The sequence below is a fragment of the Tamandua tetradactyla genome, chromosome 17 (assembly GCF_023851605.1).
Source record: "Tamandua tetradactyla isolate mTamTet1 chromosome 17, mTamTet1.pri, whole genome shotgun sequence".
Taxonomy (NCBI): Eukaryota; Metazoa; Chordata; class Mammalia; order Pilosa; family Myrmecophagidae; genus Tamandua; species Tamandua tetradactyla.
The window spans coordinates 43,352,717-43,377,884 of NC_135343.1; the positions used below are offsets into that span (position 1 = coordinate 43,352,717).

Here is a 25,168-nt window from a genome sequence, read left to right on the forward strand (position 1 = left end):
TTAAGGGCCGCTTACCTTTCCATATATATTTGATGGTTGGCTTTTCCATTTCTGTAAAGAAGGTTATTGAAATTTTGATTGGGATTGTGTTGAATGTAAAAATCACTCTGGGAAGGACTGACATCTTAATGATACTCTTCCAATCAATAAATACAGAATGTCCTTCCGTTTATTTCAGTCCTCTTTGATTTCCTTTAGCAATGTTTTGTAGTTTTCTGTGTACAGGTCCTTTACATTCTTGATTAGATTTATTCATAAATGTTTAGTTCTTTTAGTTGCTGTTATAAATGAATTTTTTTTCTTGACTTCTTCTTCTGATTGTTCATTACTTATATTTAGAAACACTACTGATTTTGTGTTTCTAAACAGATTACACAGATTACATATGAGTAATCTGCCTATATTTACTGAATTCTTGTTCCTTGCCACTTTGCTGAATTCATTTATTAGCTCTAGTAGCTTTGTTATGGATTTTTCATGGTTTTCTTCATATGCAATCATGTCATTTGCAAGTAGGGAAAGTTTTACTTCTTCCTTTCCAATTTGATGCCTTCTGTTTATTTTTCTTGCCTATTTGCTCTGTCAGGAACTTCCAGTACAATGTTGAATAACAGTGGTGACACTAGGCACCCTTGTCTTATTCCTGGTTTTAGAGAGGAAGCTTTCAGTCTTTCACCATTAAGTATGATCTTAGCAGTAGTTTTTTTTGTTTGTTTGTTTTTTACATGGGCAGGCACTGGGAAACGAACCCGGGTCCTCTGGCATGGCAGGCAAGCATTCTAGCCTTCTGAGCCACCGTGGCCCACCCAGCAGTAGTTTTTTTCACATATGCTCTTTATCATGTTGAAGAAGGTTCCTTCTATACCCAGTTTTCTGAGTGTTTTTATGAAGGAGGGGTGCTGGAAATTTGTCACATGCCTTTTTGCATCAATCGAAATGATCATGGGTTTTCCCCCCTCCATTCTGTTACTGTGGAATTACATTAAGTGATTTTCTTATGTTGAGCCACCCTTGCATATAAGGGACAAATTCCACTTGATGATGTGATTTTTTTTTTTAATATGCTATTGGATTCAGTTTGCTAGTATTTTGCTGAGATTTTTGCATCTGTATTCATAAGAGATACTCGTCTGTAATTTTCTTTTCTTGTGGTATATTTATCTGGCTTTGGTATGAGGATGATGATGACCTTGTAGAATGAAGTAGGGGAATTTCCCTCCTCTTCAAATAATCCAAGATAACATTGTCATCTTAACAGTGAAAACCAAATTCTTGTTTCGCATGAAGATACATCTGATACGAAAACTATTAAAAGTCTTATAAAATTATAAACTCCTAAGCAACCTTAACCGCAACCAAGAGAATTCACTTCAGCAAAACTTCTACAACTTTCAATAACCATCCATTTTGTCCTATACATTCCTGTTTCTCTCACTCATTCTGCAACAATCAGTTATTTTACTTTAGGGGAAAAAATACTCTCTTTTTCCTTAACAAAAACACTTCCTACATACTTTACATGTTTAAATTACCAAAAAAGATCTTGAAATCAGTCTTCAAGCCAACATCTTACAAAGCAGAATTCTTTGTGTGTGTGTGTGTGTGTGTGTGTTAAATAACATATATTCAAAAAAGCAATAAATTTCAAGGCACATCACAACAATTATTGTAGAACAGATTTCAGAGCTTAGTATGTGTTACAGTTCCAATTGGTGTGTAAATGTCTGTTTGCATCACTGCCTTTAGCTCTTCTGGGTCTACACCAAGTAGTGCTATTGCCGGGTCATAGGGCAACACAATATTTAGTTTCATAAGGAACCACCAGACTGTCTTCCATTATACATTCCCACCAGCAGTGCGTAAGTGTCCCAGTTTTTCCACATCCTCTCCAACATTTGTAGTTTCCAGTTTGTCTGATAGCAGCCATTCTTATAGGTGTGAGGTGTTATCTTATGTAGTCTTGATCTGCATTTCCCTTATAGCTAATGAAAATGAGCATCTCTTCATATATTTTTTAGCCATTTGTATTTACTCTTCAGAAAAATGCCTATTTTATAATTGGTCTGTCTGTTCTTTTGTTGTTGAGTTGTATGATTTCTTTATGTATACAGAATATCAAACCTTTGTCTGATGTGTGATTTCCAAATATTTTCCCCTATTGAGTTGGTTGCCCCTTCAGCTTTTTGGCAAAGTCTTTTGAGGTGCAGAACATTTGATTTTGAGGAGTTCCCATTTATCTATTTTTTTCTTTTGTTGCTTGTGTTTTGGTGTAAAGTTTAGGAAGCTATCTCAAATTATTAGGTCTTGAAGACGTTTCCCTACATTTTCTCTAGAAGCTTTATGGTACTAGTTCTTACATTTAGGTGTTTGACCCACTTTGAGTTCATTTTTATATAGAGTATAAGGTAAGGGTCCTTTTTCATACTATTAACTATTGATATCCAGTTCTTCCATGCCCATTTATTGAAAGGACTGTTTTGTCCCGGTTCAGAGGATTTGGGGACCTTGTCAAAAGTCAGTTAACCAGGGAGGGCCACGGTGGCTCAGCAGGCAGAGTTCTTGGCTGCCATGCCCGAGACCTGGCTTCACTTCCTTGTGCCTGCCCATGCAAAAAAAAGATAAAAAAATCAGTTAACCATAGATTTGGTGGTCTATTTCTGCACTCTCATTTCAGTTCCGTCGGTCAATACTTCTGTTTTTGTGCCATTAGCATGCTGTTTTGACCTCTGTGGCTTTATTTCAAGTTTTTAAATCAGAAAGTGTTAATTCTCCCACTTCGTTCTTCTTTTTTAAGATAGCTTTAGCTATTCAGGATCTCTTTCCCTTCCAGATGAATTTGGTAACTAGCTTTTCCAAGTCTTCAAAGTAGGTTGTTGAATTTTAATTGGTACTGCATTGACTCTGTAGATCAGTTTGGGAAGAATTGACTTTTAACTGTATTTAACCTTTCTATGCATGAGCAGGGAGTCTTATATGTCATCCTATACTCCTCCGAAACCCTCATCCCCTCATCCAATCACCAGGAGCTGTAGATTCTTTTCATTGATAATCCTCAGAGTCACCTCCTTCTTTGCCTACTACCACATCCTTGTTTAAGACATTGTTATCTTTGATTAAATTATTTTGCTGCAGAATGCATCTGTGTCCCTTGTGGACTGTGAGCCCCTGAAAAGCCAGGGCCATATGTTTTTCATCTCTCTTGCCTCCCATATGTAGCATATAGCTGGACAAGAAGTAGGTACTCATCATATGTTTGTTTGAACTGAAATTGTTTTCCAAAACATATTAACTACATACAACCTAATAATAACATTTACTTTATCAGATAAGTTTTAGTTCTAGCCTCTAAAATAAGAACTTTAAAGGAAAGCAGGAAAGTAAACAAATATGTATAGATTCTTTACAATTTTCCAGGTAAAAATGTCAGATTAAGCACTTAACATCTATTATGTAACATGATCTTTGGAATTTATCTGAGCAATTGTCCCATTTTTTTAGGTGAAGTTAATTATAACTTGCTCTTGGATATGCAGCTAATGAGAAGCAGAGCTCAAATGAGAGCCTAAGACTTTCTTGTCACATGCCACATTGTTTTTATTACTTCTTAGTGATTACTTAAAAGAATTCTGTTTATTAATCTCTTCAAGTTTGTGTATCCAGTGTAGAAACTGGAATGATAACTTTGAATTACCATTCTTGAATAAGCTTAATTTGTGGGGCTTTTATAACAAGACAATGAAATAGATCATTTATCCCTTATTTGCATTGTAACCCAGAAAATGGATGTTCTTATAACTTTTTACATCAGAATTACTGCTGTGGAAATAGAAAGGAAACCTTTGGCTTAATATTTTAATAAGTCAAAGTGAGATGAAAATTGTTAAAAGTTTGAGTTTATAGATATAAGCCGTTTAAATGAAGATTATATAAATCCAGGTAATTTATTTTACTCAAAAAATAGCTGTGAATCACTCAATATAATAAAATTGTCATCTTTTGAAACTAGATAATTAGTTTGCTTGAGTCAACCTTCTCCGTAATTTTTATTAATATTTTATACCTTGATGCTCTGTATAAAATACTTTTATTTATCTATATAGAAATAGTTTATTTTGTAGACTTTTTGTCCTTCATCTTCATGATCCATATTTGACTTACATCTTTCATCTAATAATTCGACTTGTAGGTTTAGTTATTATAAGTCTTACTGGTTGTAAATGGATTTTTTGATGTGTATATACCTAAGGATACACTTTTCCTTTATTTAAACAATGAAATACTTGGCAAGTTAGAAAATTTTTTGTTTGTATTTAAAAGTTTGTAAATCTAAGATAATAGATTTTCAAATGGTATGGTTTTGGAGACTCCTTTCCCCATATATTTTATGTAAGACGGGAAATAATCTACATAAATTTCTTCTGACTTATCTCAATTATTCCATTAAAAATTAGCAATTTCTAACATTTTATACAGGAGAATACTTTTGTGGACTGCAGCTGCTTATCCATGAAGCTGTCAAATACCACTTTGAAGTACCCATTTTGAGTCTTTATTGTGAACTTTTTTTTGATAAAGTTTAAAGTAAGTGTCTTAGCTTATTTTCACCAAGTGGAAATTTCTTGAAGGCACCTTTTCAGAATCTTTCCACAAAATACTAGCTCTATACTAAAAAGGATTCTGACAAACTCTGCTCGATGTGTCTGCATTTCATGGAGATATGCACCTAAGAATACTAAAAATTCTCTGTATGAGAGAACCTGTTTCTCTTATTTTCATCCCATGTTTTCCAAATTATTTTACCAGGGAACCTTTCATTTCCTCTTGTAACAACTGTTCTGTGTTGCATTTGAGCTAGTGTTCCAGTGACTTATTTTGGGGATGCTGCTTTTAAGGCATAGGTCCTAGAATCTTTCTGCTTACCAGTGAGTGACAAGAAAGATTGCTTGTTCAACTTTTTATTCTTTTGGATTAATTTACTAACTTACTAGAAAACTTTCTGTTGTAAAGGAGATCATGCGAAGGTTGTTGGAACTAATATTTCCATGGGATATCTTACATGATACTTGAGAATATATACATGTAACCCTTTCATTCCAGTTTTATAAATAAATCATGAAAAGCCATATCCTAATTTTAAATCAATGAATTTCACATCATTGGTATAACTCATTAATGAGTTGAAAATTGAAGAAGGATCAGATTTTTTATAAAAAATGAAATACAGTAGAACAGAATTTTTAAAACCATATGTGTTGTTACTAAGATGCACAATATGTGTGTATTTACACTGAGTCATTAGATAAACTTTGCTACTAGTCTTCACCTACTGAAGACAGATTGTCTGTGACCTAAACATTTAGCATTTATTCCTTGTAACAGTAAAAATATTATTTTGGAAGACCCTGAAATAACATTCAAAAGTATATTTATAGGGATGCACAGGTACTTTGGTGGTAGAATTCTCACCTGCCGTGCAGGAGTCCTGGATTCAATTCCCAGCCCTCTCCCCACCAAAAAAATTGTTGTGAACAAAATTCCTATGATATACATATCCCATATCTGCCGCTGTATGTGTGTGTGTAGGTATAAATATAGAAATACATAAAAGTGTATAGAGAGTTATGACATCAGTACATTAGTGGAAGTCATTGCAATACTTTAAGTAAAGACTTACAAAGTGAAAATCCAGATTTTAATAGTACCAGTTTTTCCCTTTCCTTCAGGTGGAGAAAGATTAATAAGAACCTTTGAGAAATCACTTAAGAATTTAAAAAAATAAAAAGAAACTGCCCTTTTTGGATAGGAATAAACAAGGGTAGAAAAATAAATATGGTGCTAAACCAGTTACTGCCATATACTAATTGGGGGAAATAGCCTAGTCTACTTTGTTTTTTAATTTCATCTAGCACACAACTTATTTTTTTGAAAAATTTGTGTGCTTAGTATTAAACAAAGCTGCATAATTTTTATTCCATTGGGAATAATTTAAATAAAAAAATTTTCCCCCCTATTATTTATTTTTATTCCATATGATCTGCTCATCTGTTAACAAAGTAGATAAAAGGAGCATCAGACACAAGGTTTTCACAATCACACGGTCACGTTGTGAAAGCTGTATCATTATTCAGTCATCCTCAAAAAACATGACTACTGGAACACAGCTCTATATTTTCAGGCAGTTCCCTCCAGCCTCTCCATTACATCTTGAATAACAAGGTGATATCTACTTAATGCGTAAGAATAACCTCCAGGATAACCTCTGGACTCTGTTTGGAATCTCTCAGCCATTAACACTTTGTCTCATTTCACTCTTCCCCCTTTTGGTCGAGAAGGTTTTCTCAATCCCTTGGTGCTGGGTCTCAGCTTATTCTAGGGTTTTTCTCAATCACTTGCTGCTGAGTCTCAGCTCATTCTAGAATTTCTGTCCCACGTAAAAATTTTATTTTTTTAATAATAGTTGTCTAAATCTAACATCTCAAATTATTTCTTGAGTGTGTATGATTCATCTGCTAATTTAGTGATGGTTCATGTCCCACAAACTAATTGTTATTTTTGGTAATTTAATAAAGGAATGACCCTTTATTCAGCTTTCTAGTAAAACTTTTTTTAGAAACTGAAAATATTGCTTTAGGTGTAGTTCTCACAAATGAAAATTAATCTGAGCTGTGAAAAGGAAACCATGAAATGCGAGAATATACTTTCAACTAAGAATTTGAATTCTGACTTAAATGTATGTAGTTTAAGTAAAGTCCAGCCTCAGACAAAGCAAGATCACTTATACCACTTAAAAATTAAACCATGTTGTTATAGCTGTCTGTCCTTTTATTTTTATGGCTATTTTAAATTTGTATTTAGAAATGGTAATAATTTTATCAACTTCTTAAAGTACTTAAATCCTTTATGCTCTTTCCTATTATTTATTTTATTAATTTTAGAATGGCTATCATCTGTGTATAAACAGCAGTGGCTTGCTATGCTTCGGGCAGAACAAGACAGTGAAGTGGGGTAAGTATATTACATCATATTGTTTTCTTTTTTTGAAAAAAATTTATTAATTCTAAATGCATTCATTATATTGATAAGTAACAATACTGAACACTCAAGAGCTGTTGGAATAGAGAAAATACTATGTAATCAACTTTCCATCTTATTTTTGTAATGCCAGTCTTACAAATATTTTTATTCTGGTCAGTTAGATAATATAATGTTATGTTTGCATTGTCATTTGCAAATGATAATATTAGTAAAATATTAGTAAATTTGAATAATTCATATACTCTTTATTTATCATTTATTGTTACATTATGATTTTCTTTCAACATTGAAATGTTATTTGCAAAGCACAATTTTCATATTTTAAGTAAAGTTAGTTTATTTTTGTTATAATGTGAGATTCTGAAATGAATTAAAATAATCTAGCTACAGATGCCTTCTCCAAAGGCATATGACTTACCCTCAAAATATTTATGTACTCTCTTATTGATAAGGAAAAGAACATTATTTTCTATGTATTTTGCTTTGCAGTTCACAGAAGTACTCCCACATTTATTATTTGCTCCTTACAATAGCTCCTTGAAATAAAGAGACAGATCCATCTATGAGTATGTTGAAGAGTCCTTAACAAGCTTTAGTTGTTGCCCCTCATCACTTTTTTTTTTTTGGTTGAATGGTGCAGGAATCAAACCGGGTCTCCCGCATGGAAGGCGAGTTTTCTACTACTAAACCACCACCATGTACCCTCCCTGATCACTTTTAACCCATTTTTACATATCAAAGTACTTCCTAAAATAATGGCCTGTTTTTAAGTTTATATCCAGACAGTGAGTTTATGAAAGTGTTATATAATTCATGAAATTATCATCTAAGGTGCTTAGTTTCTACTTTATTTGTAATTTATATCCCATCTTTTACAAAAAAGGATTCATAGCAAACTTACCTAGCACACATATAATAAGATTATTAAAATAGAAATAATAAAGCAACAACCAAAACTTGGGACATAAGGAGATAATTAATGGAATTCAGATTTAAAGGATTTTGTAATAGATTAAATATTTTCTAAATCATCCTATTAATTTACTTGTTCTGTATATTCAGTTTTACATTGATTGTTTTGTATTTTTCAAGATTTTTCTCACCTATAGAGGTTAATATCCTTATTGAAATTAATACAGTATCTCATCTTACAATTTGAGCTAGACTAAGTATCTGATTTTCTTATGGCCAGAGGTATATGATTATATTGTCCCTTATGAAATGCTTTGTTCCCCAAATATTGAACAGCTGCTCACAGCTGCAGTGCTACCAAAGTGAGGAAGACAGTGTTTCCTGAATACTAGGATTATATATATATAATATATGCACAATATATATCATACCCCCTAAAATAATATTGCTTTTTAAATATATTATATAAAATATATTATTTATATATATATTTTTAGGTATGATATATATTGTGGTAACATTTTTTAAAAAGCCCTTACCTTTAAGAAATACACAGTAAATTATGTATATACATAGTAAAGATCTAATGTCTGGGATTAGCCTCAAAATAACCAAGGTGGGGAGGAAGATGAGGAGAAGTAAAACTACAACAAGATTTTTGAAACTAGATGGTAAGAAAATTTGGCTCATGATACTATTCTCCCTTTTTTTATATGTTCAAAAATTTTTGTTAAGTATTTCAAAATAGCAGAACAAATGCCTGCAGGAAAAGCTAGACTCTTATTAGCATGGCTTTTGGAGTCCTTCAGCAGTCTATCCCCAAATGCCTGTAGATTGATCTCCTGTTGTGCTCATCCTATGCTCCAGCCATGTTCAGTGAACATGTGATGTTCTTTATGCTTTAGTTTCTTTCTTTCGTTAAACTTTTTATTTTGAAATAATTTCAAACTTATAAAATAGTCATAAAAATAATACAAATCTCATATAGAGAACCCCAACTTACCCCCATCCCCAGATACTACATCCACTAATTTTAACTTTTTGCCACATCTGCTGTATCATCCCTTCCTTCATTTTTCCCTCTCTCCCTTCATCCATCCATCTCTTTTTTCTGAACATTTGAGAGTAGGTTATATACATTATGCTCCTTGTGTACTTAATATGTCCATGTATATTTCCTAAGAACAAGGTTATTCACTTATGTAGCCACCATAAGTGCAGTTACCAAGTTTAAGAAATTAAATATTGATAAAAAGCTTCCAGTCTACATTCCAATTTTTTCATATGTCCCAATAATATCCTTTTGAACCTTTCTCATCCTCTGTTAGATCCTGTCTAGGACCACTATTACATTTGATTGTCATTGTCTCTTTAGCTGCTTATTCTTTCTTTTCCTTAATTGTGGAAATATATATATATATACACACAACATGAAACTTTCCCATTTTAGCTACTTCCAGTCATATCATTCAGTGGGATTAATCATGTTCACAGTGTTGCAGTACCCTTACCATCATCCATTACTAGATCTCTCATTTCCCCAAACAGAAACCCTGTACCCATTTTGAGTTAATTCCCCATTCTGCCCGTAATCTATACTGTACTTTCTGTCTCTGTGAGTTTACATATTCTGTGATATTTTCTTTGTGGTTACTATGGAGCTTAAATTTAACATTTTCAATCTAAAACATTCTCGTTTAGTTTGATACCAACTTAATTTCAGTAGCGTACAGAAATTGTGTTCTTATACCCGCCCATTCCCCGACTTTTATGTAGTTCTTGTCGTAAGTTACATGTTTTTATATTATGAGTCCTAAACCATTGATTTATCATTTTATGCTTTTGCCTTTAAATCCTATATGAAGTAAAAAGTGGCATTATAAACTAAAATGCAATAATACTGGCATTTATATTATCCATATCATTACCTTTACCAGAGACCTTTATTTTTCTTAATGCAGCTTCAGTCTATTATCTAGTGTCTTTTTCCTTTCAACTTAAAGAACTCCCTTTAGCATTGCTTATAAAGGCTCATCTAGTGGTGATAAACTCCCTCAGCTTTTTGTTTATCTGAAAATACCTCATTCTTTCCCCTCATTTTTTTTATTCTTTTGTAATTGAGATTTTATTGGTTGTTTTGAAAATCGGCACATAGACATGAACAATTTGTACACAATTCTTAATGTATGTACTGAAAAATGTAAAAGCCATATAACTGTAATTCTTTTCTAAAGTTATTCCAGTGACCTTCCAGCTTAAAATTTGAGGGCAAGTTTTCCTTAACAGACTATCAAGTACCAATATCTTCAAATATTGATAATCTTAATGTTATATCATTAGTCCCACTAATTCACAATCTAATATCATACACACTACGTACCCACATTTCCAGTCTTTCACAGCATAAAACAAGGTTTTTAGGAAAACTGAACAACTACAACTAAAGATGTTACAGAGTATACACAGTTTTGATGGGGAGAGCCAACATTAGGGAGTAGTTTTAATCAACAATCCTATTTAAAAACATGGGAATAGAAGTAATTTAAAATGTTCAGCACATTAATGTGTGACGTAATTCCAAGTTGTCATTTAGTGTGTGTTGTATTATGGGATATAGAAATGATCTCCCCTACACTATGGAATGTTAAGTTGACATCCAACACAGTCAAAGCCTCCATAATTCAATATCCCACTATTTTCTGTGTACACCAAAAAAATAAATAGCCGCCAAATGATTTCCCCTCTTAAAGCATTTACACTTAAAAAATGGGATAAAATAGGATTTCAGTCTTCTTCTGTAAAAATATTTCTTCTAGAGCTACTAAAAAACTTAGATTTATGAAATAGTTGATAAAAATATTCCTCTGGATTGTACAAGTATAGGGGAGAAACAGGGACCATTACAAAGACATAGATACATGATATTAATCAGACTTGGCTTCTTTCTCTCATGCTTCATCAGAGGCTGGACTCCTCATTTTTTGATTTCTCCATTTTCTACAGGTAAATCTTTAGTTTCTTGGTTAGCCACTTCTAGCTTGTTTCTCCTTTGCTCCCCTTTTCCCTTTTGGTTGCACTTTGTCTGATGATTTATCCTTTCCTGCTGCCTTCTTGGGCTTTGTTTCCACTTTTGCAGTTGTGGGTTGTGGGTTTCGCTGACAGCCTTCCTGATCTCCCCTTGGGTTCCTCCTTCCCTGCCCCTTCAGCCAAGCTGACCTTTCTCTTGGGCATCCTGGTGGCAGAGAGGGGTATGTGCTGAATGCTGCTGGCTGCGGTATGCTGAGAACCTTTGTGAGGCTGCTGACTACTACTGCCACTCTCCCCCCCAACCCCACCCCGCCGCCACCTGAACTGCTCAGGCCCCTTGGTGGGGGGAAAGAACCGAATGAAACCGGATTCTTTCCCTCACTTTTGAAAGACAGTTTTGCCAGATACAGAATTCTTGGTAACTTTCTGCTTTTAGCACTTAAAATATGTCACAAACACCCATTCCTTCTTGCCTCAATAGTTTCTGATGAGAAATCAGCACTTAATCTCTTTGAAGCTCCCTTGTATATAACGTGTTCTTCTCTCATGTGGCTTTCAGCATTCTCTTTATCTTTGGCATTTGACAATTTGATTAATTGCATTCTTGAATGCCAGAAGCTAAATTAGTAACAGTGTGGATCTTTTTGGGTTTATCCTGTTTGAAATTCGTTGAACATCTTAAATGTGTATATTTATGTCTTTTAATCATTATTTCTTCGAATAGTCTCTCAGCACCTTTCTTCTCTGTCTGGAACTCTCATAATGCTGTGCTTGGTGTTGTACCATAGGTTCCTCTTTGTTCACAAGTCTTTATTCTTTTTCCTCTCAGCTCCTCAGACGGAATTATTTCCGTTTTCTTATCTTCAAGTTCACTGATTCAATCTGTTACACACTTCCAGAATTAAACTTCTGTTACTATGGTCTTCATCTCTATTTGGTTCCTTTTCATACTTCTCTTTATTGATATTCTCTTTGTGTTCATCTGTCATTTTCCTAATATCCTTTTGTTCCTTGTCCATGTTTTCCTTTAGCTCTTTAAGCATATTTTGGACCACTTTTTAAAGTCTTTTGACTAGTATGTTCCAGATCTGGTCCTCCTTATTGATGATTTCTAGTGCTTTAATCTTGTTTGCCTGGGCCATCACTTCCTGTTTCTTTGCATGTTCTGTAATCGTTTGTTGAAACCTGGACATTCTAATATTTTAATGTGTTATCACTGGAATTTAAACCTGTGACATTTATTCCTTAAGCTTGTACCTAGCTAGTGTTATAACAGAGATTTCTTGAATGCCAGAGGCTGAAAAAAAGAAAAAAGAAAAAGAAAACACCTTTTCCAGTCTTTGCAGATTAGCCTGTGGAAGTGTTTTCCTTCAGAGCTTAACCGTACATGTTTAGAGACTAGCTTGAGGCTAAAGTGTAGGGGCCGCTCTAGTTTTTTCTGCACATGCATGTAATCCTAGGAATTTCCACATTTATTCAGATTTGAGTGTCCCCTTTTGCATAGGCAACAGCATTTCCTCATGGTCCTGGGCACTGCATTGTATGTCCCACAGCTAGCAAACCTTTGCCCCAGGCAGCTGCTGTTTGACTGTTTTCCTATAGCATTTTGTATGAGCTCTGTGAGCTGCCTCTACACACGGAGCAAGTTCTGGGATGGTGAACCTACAATGTGTGTCCAGGTTCAGTCCTTCAGGCCACTACCAGAAGATTGGTACAGACATACATGCCCCTAGTATGTGAACAAGCATTCCTTTGCTCCCTCCAGAGCTGGGACCAGAAACCTGCAATAGGAGTATGGGCCAGCTCCACACTGAGCTGGTAAGGGGATAGAGGAAGGACCACAGAGGAGGAGCCAGCAGGGGCACCAAAAGATCCTTCCATTTTTAAGTCGTCTTTTGCTTAATTCAGTCCTTACCCTGTTACTGCACTCCTTTGTTTTCCAGAGCTTGAGAATTTTTTATGGATGTTTCAAACTTTTGTTGGGGGTAAGAGCCCTGGATATCTCAATCCAGTGTCTTCTTCAGGGTGGGGCTGCTTTTACCTATTATTCCTTAAGCCTATAATACCCTTCTCCCTGCTTAGAATTCACCTCTCCACCTCCACCCAACAAACTCCCACTCATGCTCAAATATGTCCTTTGTGATTGATTACCCCCCCCCAACTCCAGGCAATAAATCTGTGCCTGCATTGTGCTCTTACTGTCACAACCCTCTGCACATTGTTATAATTTTCAATTATTTCTAATACCCTATTAGACTTATCTCCTGGAAATCAAGGACATGGTTTTATTAATAGTTACTTATTTATTTTGTTTCATATTATATCCCCTGTGTGTATGCACTTAATAAATATAAAAGAATAAATACTTGAATAAGTGTATTATATTACTTTTGTCATTTGGAATTGCCAAACTGATAGTAATATCATTTCATTATTACAGCTTGAGATAACCGTGTTTCTCTTAGTTGACTGAGGTTTTTAAAGTAAGGAAAAAAGTTTCAACGATGCCTGCCTGACCAAAAGGGGGAAAAGAAATGTAACAAAATAAGATATTGGTAACTAAGAGAGTTCAAATGGAGTCAAGAGGCTATTCTGGAGGCTACTCTAATGCAAGCTTCAGCTAGATATTGCTGATTGCCGAGGTTTTCCAAACCCCAACCAACATTGTTCCTGTTATTCCTAACGAATACCCAGGGCTGTCTAGCTGAGGTCCTACAAATGTTGCACACGCTACATTTACTTTCCAGAGACCTAAAACCACTCCAGGAACATCAAACAGTTCTATCCCCCGACCCCATATTGTTGGCACCCCTTTCAGCATGAAAAAAGTTAGAATGGACATAACCCAAATAAAGATTGGGAGAAGGATCAAAGGAGGGAGGAGGACTTATAACAGAGAAGTTAGGATTTAACAAATTAGTATGACTACTGCATCATTCTATGATATTTCTTTTTAGTCTCCAGTGTCTTGGAGCTGCTAGAAGGAAAACCTGAAACTGTGGAACTGTAACCCATACCAGACTTTGAAATCTGTTCTATAACGACTTGTTAAGATATACTTTGAAATTTATTGCTGTTTTTGTATATTTCACAATAAAAAATGTTAAAATAAATAAGGGACCAAGTAAAGATTGGTTTTTATAAGTCTATAGCTGTTTTCTATTAAATAATGATTTTGTATAATTATATTACATGAAAAATGGTTTGCATGTAAATCAGTAATATCAAATGGTAAGTGATGCTAAGACATAACTTATAAAAATAATAAATTTTAATTTATTCCTCTTAGATTTTAAGTGTCTTATTTTTTGGTAAGCGGCTATTCTCATGAATTTTTTTTTTATTTTTTATGGTTTGGCTTCTGAAAGTTATCCCTAAGTTGCCACAATAAGTGAAACATCGAATATTTAAATATTTTTTACTTAGCAAAGGCAGTTCACTAGATATAATCAGTACCTTTTTATTTTTATCTCTACAACAAAAATTTATTTTTAAGTATAGATACAACTTTTCTGTTATTTTCAATTTATAGTTCTTTTTTCAATACTGATTACCTGTTTCCCATGAGATTTTGTGTCTTATGTATATTTTTAGGCCTCAAGAAATCAATAAAGAAGAACTCGAAGGAAATAGTATGAGGTGTGGTAGAAAGCTTGCCAAAGATGGTGAAGTAAGTATGGCTTGTGACTCTTAATATTCTCATATAAATTAAGGTATTATCAGTGCATAATATACATTCAATAACAATCATGATACCTATCATACCTCAGAAGAGCTTGTTGACACAGTTTCTATACTGTGATCCCCTTATGCAAGGAGTTAACAACCACCACAGTTTCTGCCCTGCGGTGATTGATATTTGGCCTTGCATGAGATTCTTGAAAAATTTGGAAACAAATAAGAAATAGGAGGAGAGAATCCCTTAGAGATCCAGAAATTAAGTTGAAGAAGTTATATGGGAACTGTTACATAGTCTTAAAAGTGATTCTTTCTATTCTACAAACTATACTAAATTAAAGGCTTTTACACCCTTTGATTACAACCCACAGTAAGAATTATGGTTCTATTATCACCTCACCCAGTGTCAATTTATATAAGTGAAACAAAAGTGCTATGAGACAATACTTACCTTTGCTCTCTCTGATGGTATGATTTTGTATTCAGTTTTTTAAAAGCTGGTTGTAACCCTTTAGGTTGTTTTTTTTTAATTGACAAAACAAAACAACATACAAACACAAACATTCTTAACATTCAAACATTACATATATGGTGTATAATCAATGGCTCACAATATCATCACACAGTAGTATATTCATCACCATGATCATATTTTAGAATATTTGCATCAGTCCAGAGAAATAAATAAAAAGAAAAAAATTCATACATACATACCCCTTACCCTGCCCTCTCTCACTGACCACTAGTATTGCCATCTACCCAGTATATTTTAGTCTTTGTTCCCCCTGTTTTTCTCTCTGCACCCCTTACCACTCCCTTTCATTGATCACTAGTATTTCAATCTATAATGTATTTAAACATTTGTTCCCCCTATTATTTATTTATTTTTAATCCATATTTTTTACTCATCTGTCCATAATGTAGATAAAAGCATCAGATACAAGGTTTTCATAATCACACAGTCACATTGTGAAAGTTCTATCTTTATATATTCATCTTCAAGAAACATGGCTACTGGGACACAATTCTACAGTTTTAGGCACTTCCCTCTAGACTCTCTATTACACCTTAAATTAAAAAAGGGATATCCAGTGTGGACAACCAAAGCTATAGGCTGAGCCCCCAGTCTTGGGGTTTGTTCATATGAAACTTAACCCCACAAAGGATAGGTCAAGTTTACTTAAAATTTAGGCCTAAGAGTCACCCCCAAGAGAGCCTCTTTTGTTGCTCAGATATGGCCTCTCTCTCCAGCCAACACGACAAGCAGTCTCACCACCCTCCCCCTCTCTGCGTGGGACATGACTCCCAGGGGTGTGGATCTTCCTGGCAACGTGGGACAGAGATCCTGAAATGATCTGAGACTTAGCATCAAGGGATTGAGAAAAACCCTAGAATGAGCTGAGAATTAACATCAAGGGATTGAGAGAACCTTTTCGACCAAAAGGGGGAAGAGTGAAATGAGACTAAGTGTCAATGGCTGCGAGATTCCAAACAGAGTCGAGAAGTTATCCTGGAGGTTATTCTTATGCATTAAGTAGATATCGCCTTGTTGTTCAAGATGTAGTGGAGAGGCTGGAGTGAACTGCCTGAAAATGTAAGCTGTGTTCCAGTAGCCATGTTTCTTGATGATGATTGAACAATGATATAGCTGTCACAATGTGACTGTGTGATTGTGAAAACCCTGTGTCTGATGCTCCTTTTATCTACCATATCAACAGACGTGTAGAACATATGGAATAAAAATAAATAATAGGGGGAACAAATGTTAAAATAAATTTAATTTGAAATGCTAGTGGTAAATGAAAGTGAGGGGTAAGGGGTATGGTATGTATAATCTTTTTTATTTCTGTTATCGTTTTATTTCTTTTTCTGTTGTCTTTTTCTAAATCGATGCAAGTGTTCTAAGAAATGATGAATATGCAACTATGTGATGATGTTGGGAATTGCTGATTATATATGTAGAATGGAATGATATGTTAATGTTTTTGTTTGTTAATTTTTTTAAATTAATAAAATTTAAAAAAATAAAAAATAAAGGGATATCTATATGATGTCTAAGAATAACCTCCAGGATAACCTAAAAATCTCTCAGCCAAGGGCACTGTATTTTGACTCATTTCTCTTTTCCCCCTTTCGGTCAAGAAGGTTTTCTCAGTTCCTTGATGCTGAGTCCCAGCTCTTTCTAGGATTTCCGTCCCACGTTGCGAGGGGGGAGGTTTACACCCCTAGGAGTCATGTCCCATGTAGACTCAGTCTCTTGGCTGACAGAGAGAGAGGCCACATCTGAGCAACAAAAGAGGTTCTCTGGGGGTAACTGTTAGGCCTAATTTTAAGTAGGCTTAGCCTATCCTTTGCAGGGATAAGTTTCATATGAACAAACCCCAAGATTGAGGACTTGGCCTATTGATTTGGTCATCCCCACTGCCTGTGAGAATATCAGGAATTCTCCATATGGGGAAGTTGAATTTTCCCCCTTTCTCGCCATTCCCCCAAGGGGACTGTTCTAGTTTGCTAGCTGCTGGAATGCAATATGCCAGAAACGGAATGGCCTTTAAAAAGGGGAATTTAATCAGATGCTAGTTTACAGTTCCAAGGCCGAGAAAATGTCCTAATTAAAACAAGTCTATAGAAATGTCCAATCTTAGGCATCCAGGGAAAGATACCTTGGTTCAAGAAGGCTGATGAAGTTCAGGGTTTCTCTCTCAAGTGAGAAGACACATGATGAAAACAGTCAGAATTTCTCTCTCATCTGGAAAGGCACATGGTGAACACAGTCAAGGTTCCTCTCTCATCTGGAAGGGCACATGGCAAACACGGCATCATCTGCTAGCTTCTTCTCCTGGCTTTCTGTTTCATGAAGCTCCCCAGGAGACATTTTCCTTCTTCATCTCCAAAGGTCACTGGCTGGTGGACTCTGCTTCTCATGGCTATGTCATTCTGCTCTGCTCTCTCTGAATCTCCCATTCTCCAGAATGTTTCCTCTTTTATAGGACTTCAGAAACTAATCAAGACCCACCCACATGGGTGGAGACATGCCTCTACCTAATCCAGTTTAACAACCACTCTTGATTAAACCACATCTCCAGGGAGATGATATAATTACAGTTTCAAACATACAATACTGAATAGGAATTAGAAGAAACAGCTCTCTTTACAAAATGGGATTAGGATTAAAACATGGCTTTTCTAGGGTACATACATCATTTCAAACCAGCCTAGGGACTTTGCAAATACTTCTTTATTCACTGTTCAAATCCCTTTGGGATTTATCGGGACATCACATTGGACAAACCTACAAAATCTCATGCCCTATTCAAGGTTCCATGTACTTATGGTGTTTGATTAACCTGTCCACATAAGTTATATTAGAACGTACACTAGACAAAATATATATTTTGTACCAAATAAACATTTTTGCTTTAGTTTCACACAGAAGTTGAAGTTTTAAAATATGAATTTTCAATACCCTGTAACATTGACATTCCTTTGTTCTTCCTCATGCAAAAACATTTTTTAATTTGTACATTTCATCACTATTATTGTACACTCTAGGCATTCCTAGATTATACCATCTCAGTCTTTATTGACTATCTTTCCTTCTGGTTTCATATGTACCCCCAGCCATCCTCCCTCTATCATTCTCACACATTCAGCTTCATTCAGTATACTTACATTATTGTGCTACAATCAGGTGATATTGTGCTATCCATTTCTGAATTTTTACAATCAGTCCTTTAAATTGATTTTACAACCCAATAGTGGTGAATAACTGCATTTTAAAAAATTCAACCCCAACTTTCACTTAAAAAAAAAAAACTCAACCTAATTTGGATAGCCATTTGATTATTTTCCTCTAAATTTTCCCTTGTTGTGCCTTTATGTATTTATTTATTTATTTATTTTTATTTTTATTTTTTTAACATGGACAGGCACCGGGAATCGAACCCAGGACTCAGGCATGGCAGACGAGAACTCTGCCACTGAGCCACTGTCACAGCACCCTATTTTCGAGTCTTAAAAATTATTTTATGTTTGGATTCATAATTGTGATACATCTTCAGAGTATGAAAGCAGAGTAGGTCTCTTATTTTTACTTATTCCTGCTTATCAGTCTTGGTTATTTCAGTATCTCAGTTCCTTGACATTGCTGCTTCCAGTAATCTTGTTTTCTATCCTACCTCAGACCCATGTCCTAAGTTTTTATGTTACTCATCACTATATCCCCTTCAAAATCTCCATTTAAAGGATCCCATTCTGAGACTCCACCTGCCACTATCTTTCCACCTCTCTCCCTTTAAAGTAACTAGACTCCCAGCAGTTACTTAACCCACTTGGAACATATAGAACATTGTTCTTGCTACCTTTTTTTTTTGTCTATCACCCCTCTCATCACATCCCTACTACTTTATTTACCTGATTTAGATACTATGTTCCATCTTAAAATTCGTTCTTTGCTTATACATTTAACTTCTCTTAATCTTCTTTCACTCTGCCAAACATACTAATGCCAGCTCGTATTAAATCCCAACTTTCCATGCACTCTATGCCTTCATCCGAACAAGTGGGTCTGGTTAAAGGAAAACACCATACCGCAATGGATTTCACTTGAATGTTGTGACTGTAAACTTCAAGCAAGTCTTTAGTGTTACACGGTGATCCTCCTGCATTTCCTAAGTGAATCTGGCCTCGTATTGTCTGAGGTGACCCTCACCCTTTTTCTACTGAAAAGGCCACTCCATTCATCCTTGTTCTTATATGATACATTGCTTCTTACTTCATTAGGAAAACAAAAACAATAGGAATAGAATCTGTACATGTTCCAACCAACAGCTGTACCCATCTACCTGCGTGTATATCTGTGTATTGCTCTTTTCCTCCAATTAGCATTGATGAACTGTCTGCCTCTATGCAGTTCCAACCTCCTTCTCTTGTACTAGATCCTATCCCTTCTTACATAATCAAAAGCTTTTTCTATAGTTATCACCTCCCTCTCCTATACCATTAGTTTTTTGCTTCTATTGGATCATTCTCATTTAGCATATAGCATTTGATATATATAGATTTATTCATATATCCAGCTGCTCATTTGGCATCTTTACTTAGATATGTAATAAGCCTTTCAAATTTTGGCAGTCCTGAGCTGAACTTTTTTTTCCACATAATTCCAGAAGAGTTTATTTTTATTTAAAGAAATTGCAACAGATTCATAGAGTTAACATTATTGCCACTTTTACCAGTGAACATTTTCATGAAGGTTGATGGCATTAAAGACAATCAAAAGGGACTAGTCAGGGATTGGTGTTCCCAGTACACGTGGCTAGGTATTTCACCTGTGGCTCAAGAGCAAAGTAAAGGTTTTAGAGGGTTAGAAAAGAAACACGAGAGGAGACTACAAGTGAGGGAACTAAAGTCCACGTTAACAAAGCTCACTATAACACAGTCAAAATCCAGAACATCCCAACGTGGCCTAAAGGCTGTTACACATACGGAGATAAGAGAGGTAAGGACAAGCAGTGGGACAACCAAAGCAATAGGCTGAGTCCCCAGTCTTGGGGTTTGTTCATATGAAACTTAACCCTGCAGAGGATAGGCTAAGCCTACTTAAAATTGGGCTTAAGACTCACCTCCAGGAGAACTTCTTTGGTTGCTCGGATGTGGCCTCTCTCTTTCAGCCAACACAACAAGCAAACTCACTGCCCTCCCCCTCTCTATGTGAGACGTGACTCCCAGGTGTGTGAACCTTCCTGGCTATGTGAGATAGAAGTCCTGGAGTGAGCTGGGACTCAGCACCAGGGGACTGAGAGGACCTTCTTGACCGAAAGGGGGAGGAGAAAGGTGAGACAAAATGGAGTATCAGTGGCTGAGAGATTCCAAACAGAGTTGAGAGGTTATCCTGGAGGTTAGTCTTACGCATTAAGTAGATATCACCTTGTTAGTCAAGATGTAATGGAGAGGCTGGAGGGAACTGCCTGAAAATGTAGAGCTGTGTTCCAGTAGCCATGTTTCTTGAAGATGATTATATGATGATATAGCTTTCACATTGTGACTGTGTGATTGTGAAAACCTTGTGTCTGGTACTTCCTTTATCTACCGTATGAAAGATGAGTAAAACATATTGATTAAAAATAAATAAATAATAGGGGGAACAAATGTTAAAATAAATTTAGTAGATTGAAATGTTAGTGATCAATGAAAGGGGGAGGTAAGGGGTATGGTATGTATGAATTTTTTTTCTGTTTTCTTTATTTCTTTTTCTGAATCGATACAAATGTTCTAAGAAATCATGATGATGAATATACAACTATGTGATGAAAAAAAGAATGTTCATATTGTATGTTGATTGGTTTTATTAATAAAAAAATTTTTTTTAAAAGTTCCATTTCTGTTATATTGCATTCCGGAAGCTTGACAAACTGATACAGGAGATACCAATTAAGTTAAGATCGAAGGAAGAATGTTGTACACAGAGCTTGCCTGTCTTAAAGGTTTCTCCTCTTTACTGATTCTGTGCTACTTCCTCTGTTTCAATAGCATTACCTGCACAGGGCTCCAGTTTCCACTCATACTTATATTTCACCTTCTTCATGATCCCTGTCCAATCCAGAGGACCCAGTTTGGGTTGGAGAACAATAATTGTAGGAAAAGCCAGTATGGAAGAAGAATAAAGCTTTCCCTCAAGGATAGGTGACTGAAAGAGTTTGCATTTAAGGAAAGACCTAGAAAGACAAGGATGAGAGGCCTGGTGAAATTACCTGGTCTCAAAGTTCTAGGACTATCCTTCTTCTGTGCTGCCTCCCACAGTACCCTGTATCCTTTCCATCTCAGCATGAATCAAGCTGAAGTATCATTGTCCTTTCACTTTGTCTTCGAGCTAGGTTGTACACCCTGAGGACAGGGGCCATGTCTACCTGATTCACTTTTGAACCACCAATACAAAGCTCTGTGCTTGGCACTGGCCTAATTAGTGTTTGCTGAACTGATGTGTTAAAAATAAATATCGAACTATGAAACAACAGTCCTTGGCTCCTTCTCCAATCTCTAGTTTGGCCTGCCTGCCCACTTCTTCAGCTTCCACCTTGTCCATCAGGGTCACCCAGAAGTCCTCCTGCCTCTGGGCCTTCAGTAGCCACTCACACAAGCAGAACCAGCACCCATATCAGCAGGCCTGGATGTTGGGGTCCACCTCCAGCTTATGGGGTTTCAGCAGGCTCTGGTTCAACGTGATGGCTGTGATGATCCCTGAACTCCCTGCCACACTGTGGAGGTGGACCCTAACATGCAGGAGAAGGAGCAGATCAAGATCCTCAGCAACAAGTTTGCTTCCTTCATTGACAAGGTACGGTTCCTGGAGCAGCAGAGCAAGATACCAGAAACCAAGTGGAACCCCCAGCAGCAGCAGCAGAAGATGGCTCGGAGCAACATGGACAACATGTATGAAAGCTACATCAACAACCTTCAGAGGCAGTTGGAGATGCTGGGCCAGGTGAAGTTAAAGTTTGAAGCATTGCTTAGCAACATGCAGTGGCTGGTAGAGGACTATAAGAATAATACGAGGATGAGATCAACAAGCGAACAGAGATGAAGAATGAATTTCTCCTCATGAAGAAGGATGTGGATGAAGCTTACATGAACAAAGTAGAGCTGGAGTCCTGCCAGGAAGAGCTGACTGACCAGATTAACTTCCTCAGGCAGCTGTATGAAGAGGAGATCCATGAGCTGCAGGCCCAGATCTTGGACATGTCTGTGGTCCTCTTCATGGACAACAACTACTCCCTTTACCTGGACGGCATCACTGCCAAACTCAAGGCCCAGTATGAGGACATTGACAACCCCAGCTGGGCTGAGGCCGAGAGCATATACCAGATCACGTACAAGGAGCTGCAGATGGTGGCCGGGAAGCACGGGGATGACATCCGCCGCGAGAAGACAGAGATCTCTGAGATGAACCAGAGTGTCAGCCGGATGTAGGCTGAGATCAAGGGCCTGAAGAGAGAGAAGGCTTCCCTAGAGGCTGCCATTGCTGATGCCGAGCAGTGGGGAACTGTCCAATATGGACACCAGTGCAAAGCTGGCCCAGCTGGAGGGCACACTACACCAGGCCAAGCAGGACATGGCACGGCAGCAGCTGCATGAGTACCAGGAGCTGATGGACTGTCAAGCTGGCCCTGAACATTGAGATCGCCACCTACCACAAGCTGCTAGAGGGTAAGGAGAGCTGGTTGGAGTCTGGGATGCAGATCCTGAGTATTCATAAAAGACCTCCAGTGGCTACTCGGGTCCACCGAGCTTCACCTTCGGGGGCCTCACAGGCTTTGACAACAACTACGGCCTGAGCTCCTTCCACTCCAGCTTCAGCTCCAGTAGGGGCTTCTGCTCCTTGAACTGCAGCAGCTCCACCAAGGCCATGGTTGTGAAGAAGATTGAGACCCACAATGGGAAGCTAGTGACCAAGTTGTGTGATGTCCTGCTGAAGTGAACTGCCACTGCCACCCCTCTCAAGCCATCCCCCTGCTATGGCTGCTGTAGAGCCTGGGGACAATGAGTGTGCAGGGGGCATGAGGAATAGGGAAACCCTTCTTGCTCATGTCCCCACGTAGAAGCCAATTTTGTCTTTTCCAAAATTAAGCCTCAGTTGGCTCTGCCAACCCAGCTTAAGAACAAAAAACAAATGTCATGAAAGAGAGGGGTAAGGGGGGTGGGATGTATGAGTTTTTTTTTCTTTTTATTTCTTTTTCTGGAGTGATGCAAATGTTATAAAAATGATCATGGTAATGAATACACAACTATGTGATGATACTGTGAGCCATTGATTGTACACCATGTATGGACTATATGTGTGTGAAGACTTCTCAATAAAAATATATATATTTTTAATGTCAAGAAAAAAAAAAGAGAGAGAAAGAGGTGAGATAACGAGGCTACACAGTTCATTCTCTCTGAGTCACAAAAGGAGAAAAATTCCAAACTGAACTCTTCATGATTATCCCCAAACCTCTACTTCTCAAATATTCACCAACCCATAAATGACCCCTCTGTTCACTCATTGCATAGGCTTCCAACTTTGGATTCATTTTGGACTCTTCTTTCTTCATACCAATCCTAATATAAGGAATTCTTTGACACTCTACCTTTATTAATCTATTGAAATATATTCTTAGCATGTCTATCAGTACCACCCAGGTCCAGACCACCATTATCTCTTGCCTGGGCTGTTACAGTAGCCCCCTGACCGTTCTCCCTATTTTTTATTCTTGCCCCTCTGTATTCTGTTTCCCACACAACAGCCAAAGTGATCTTTTTAAAATACAAGTTAGATCATATCACTTCCTTCCTTAAAGCCCTCTCTTTGCTTCCCATCACAGTTAGAATGGAATCCAGACTCTTCCTTACCATGGACTTCTAGGACCTACATTATGTGGCCCCTAACTGCCAATGAGTTGAGAGAACTCATCTCCAGCGTTTATCCCTCTCGGTCACTGCCCCAGTCACGTGGCTATTCTTGCTGTTCCTTAAATATGTTCCAAGCATGTTTTTACTTTGGGATCGTTGCATTTCCTGTTTAATCTAAGACACTTTTTCTCATACAGTGTTTCCTTAGTGAGCCCTTCCCAGACCACCTCTAAACCAGTAGGCTCCCCAACTGTAAGCCCCTACCTCTGTCCTGTCACTCTCTCTTGACATTGTATTTTTTTCCTGTTCTGTTCCATACCATGTGTATTGTTCATCTCCTGTTATCACACGAACAGATATACATGCTAGAATATAATCTCTATGAAGGCAGAAACTTTATTTTTGTTTTCTGTTGATGTCTCTAATGCCTAGGGCCTGCTGGTATACAGGGTGTATTCAATAAATATCAATTAAATATTGAATTAATACTGTAATTTGAACATCAACCAAACACTTGAAGCCCTAACATGACTTCATTACACCAACTTGCCTAATATTAGGTGATAGAATAAAGAATCTTGTGAATCTTTTGATGAAAATTTAAAATGGGGTGGGCCATGGTGGCTCAGAAGGCAGAGAGCTCTTCTTGCCTGCCATGCTGGAGACCCGGATTCACTTCCCAGTGCCTGCCCATGAAAAAAAAAAATTAAAATGGCCAAGTTGTGTGTCCTGTTGGTTAGTTATTTGGATATTTTAGATTATTTTTAAAGCACGGTGGATTTTAATGGATTCTTATTAACTCCCATCTAATGTCTAAGTCCTGTAAGCTATACCTATGTTGAGTTGTAGTGAAAAGCCATATTATTTACGATAGAATTACAGTGTAGGGAGACAGTGAAATAGATCATGAGGAGATGATACTGGGAAAGTAGCTTAAAAAATAATGATCATAAAGTCTGCATTTCTGGCTTTGATACATAATTCTGTGTAGTAAGCCTAAAGGAAAATGCATTGACAAAAAGTAAGGACCTATGACAGAGAAGTACTTACGAGTTAGAGAAAAAGCAGACATTTCAAACTTTTTATTTTTAGCTTGCTAATATGATATGGTAAACTGAAAATGAGT

At 36.7% G+C, this 25,168-nt stretch overlaps 1 protein-coding gene and 1 pseudogene across 2 annotated transcripts in view; both read left to right on the forward strand.

Annotated features, from left to right (window-relative positions):
• GMCL1 (germ cell-less 1, spermatogenesis associated) overlaps positions 1-25,168 on the forward strand; it is a 73,921-nt gene that overhangs the window by 45,358 nt on the left and 3,395 nt on the right. For both annotated transcript variants that reach the window (XM_077134465.1, XM_077134464.1), the window contains 2 exons: positions 6,936-7,005; positions 14,569-14,644. In XM_077134465.1, coding sequence (XP_076990580.1) covers positions 6,936-7,005; positions 14,569-14,644 — 146 coding nt within the window. The remainder of the gene's footprint in view (positions 1-6,935; positions 7,006-14,568; positions 14,645-25,168) is intronic.
• On the forward strand, positions 16,911-25,162 carry LOC143660959 (keratin, type II cytoskeletal 8 pseudogene; annotated as a pseudogene).